Source organism: Pteropus vampyrus, unplaced genomic scaffold (genome assembly GCF_000151845.1).
Source record: "Pteropus vampyrus isolate Shadow unplaced genomic scaffold, Pvam_2.0 Scaffold86, whole genome shotgun sequence".
NCBI lineage: Eukaryota > Metazoa > Chordata > Mammalia > Chiroptera > Pteropodidae > Pteropus > Pteropus vampyrus.
In genome coordinates, this window is record NW_011888867.1 from 1510725 (window position 1) to 1513047 (window position 2323).

The 2323-nt window shown below is 40.1% G+C and overlaps 1 protein-coding gene across 2 annotated transcripts in view; it reads right to left on the minus strand.

The window, feature by feature from the left end:
* DDI2 (DNA damage inducible 1 homolog 2) overlaps positions 1-2323 on the minus strand; it is a 33291-nt gene that overhangs the window by 11863 nt on the left and 19105 nt on the right. For both annotated transcript variants that reach the window (XM_011363504.2, XM_011363503.2), the window contains exon 6: positions 968-1096. In XM_011363504.2, the coding sequence (XP_011361806.1) occupies positions 968-1096 (129 nt within the window). The remainder of the gene's footprint in view (positions 1-967; positions 1097-2323) is intronic.

Consider the following 2323-nt stretch of genomic DNA (forward strand, 5'->3'; position numbering starts at 1 on the left):
GGAGGGAGAAAATCATTATCAGAATCATTCTTCCAGATTGAAAGGTACCCAACACAGTGGATGAAAAGAGATCTATCTACATCTAAGCACATCACTGTCAAATTTTAAAACGCTGAGGTCAAAGATTCTACAAGCTTTAGAAATGGAAGAGAAATCTTTCACATAATGGATGAAGAATCTGAATAGTAGCCAGCTTCTCCACAGCGACACTGATAAAAATTGTGAAGGAAAACGATTTCCAACTCAGCCAGACTGGTCGAATGTAGGGGAAAAAAAGACATGTTCTGATATTTAAGGACTCAATTTACTCTCATACACTTTTTCTCAGGAAGTTACTAGAAGACGCACTCTAATAAACTGAGGAGCAAAAGAAAAAGAGGAAGACACGGGAATTCACGTACTCTGACATAAGACCAGGAAATACGCAGCCCTTCGGGCCCTGGCGAAGGGAAACTCCAAACAGCAGCCACGAAGCAGCACTGAACCACTCGCCCAGGCTCTGAAAGCAGCAGCTTCAAAAGGATGAAATGTACAAAGGAGATTTGAACAACCAGGTAAGTGGGGATGAGGAACACAAAAAACCCAAGGACCAAAACCAAAACCAAACAACAAAAACAAAACAAAAATGCAATTACTAATTCCAAGAAAAGGAAAAGCAATCAGATGACTATGCTCTCAATAGTATTTATATAGTCATATTGGTAAACAGCACTATGAACATGGTATTTAGAAATACGGAGGTAAGCGCCAAAAGAAATCAGTTCCAACAGTTGAAAAGGATTATCTATTTGGAGCAGGAAACAGAGGTACATAGGAGACTGATGTTTTTGTAACTGGCTAAAACATGCACATATGTATAACTTTAATATAAGGTTTAAAATTTCTAAGGTTTAGGCTTGCTGGATCAGATGTACCTATCCTAAAGAAAAAATTTTAAATCCACAGACTCCCAGTGCCGTTCGCTCACCTAGATGTACCCTTCCAATAATCTTCTGCGTGCCCACTCCTTTGGCGATCCCTGCCCACCGCCGATCCACCAGCCGCATTATATTACACCTTTCTGCACAAGCTTGGCTCATAATAGTCATCTGGGCACCTGGAGGTGAAGGGAAACATCAGATAATAAAGACAAAATCCACATTTGTGGTGACATTTAAAATGCAGCGCTAAAACAGGGTGGAAAGCAAGCATACCCATGCTTTTGTCTGTGTGACACTGTTCCTATCTAGTGTGTTTCCTGCCATGCTTAGTTCAACTTTCAGTTCCACAATGGAATCTGAAACACAGTGCAGATACCTGACATTGCGGGAGAGAATATTCTGTTTAAATGTAGTAAGTAAATGATACTTAAAAACTCTGCCAGTAGGAAGCAAAGCAATCTGGAAAGGACTTCCAAGACAGGTCAAACTGTCTACAGGTGGAAATGCTGAATTAAGTACCACTCTACACTCAGATCAGTTTTCACTGAGTATCGCTAAACATCACATCAAATTATTTTTATTTCAAACTCGGCGACACTAATTTACCAGTTAAAAAAGACGTATCATACAAGTCTCTCAAAAAACTGGAATTGAACTTATTCTCTGTTCCAAAAATTAGACTCCTTCCCTTTCAAGAAGTGGGCAGTGAGGGTCTTTCCTCTCACTGTGACATGTCCTCATCCACAGCTGGAGTCGGCCTGTGCAGAAGGCACACTCCTCTAATCTTTATCTGCAGTGCTAATCTCTCCCATGGACTCTAGTTCCATATCCCTGCGTTGGACACTTCTTATCTTAAAGACAACAGGTATAAAACTCCTCTCTAATTCTCACTTTGGATTTCTCTCCTTGCCAATGGAATTATTTTCTTGCAATCACAAAACTTAGGCATTGTTCACTTTTGATTCTTCTTTGAGCTTCCTCCCTACTCCTAAACTCTGTTCCAATCCTGTTTATAAGTTCTATACGATTTCTGTAATTTCCGACCCCCTTTCTTCTAACTATAGCAATCAGCGTAGCTCACACTCTATACCACTTGTTAGTGGACAATTTCTCTGGTTTCCAAACCACCCTGTGGATGTATAATTTAAAGTAAGTTAACAGTGTGACTCTTAGGGGTGAAGAAATCTCCAGATCAGTCACTGCCTTGTATCTTCCTAACATATCATCTTCTTCAGATCAGTTGTTCATTTGCTCAAAGATCCTCAATGGCTCCTAGTCTTTATAAGGTCAGCTTCAAACCACATTGCCACAGCCTCAGATCCCACCTTATTCTGGCACAACTATTTCCAGCTACTATAGACTAAAGGTTTGTATCTCTCCAAAATTCATGTTGAAACCTAATC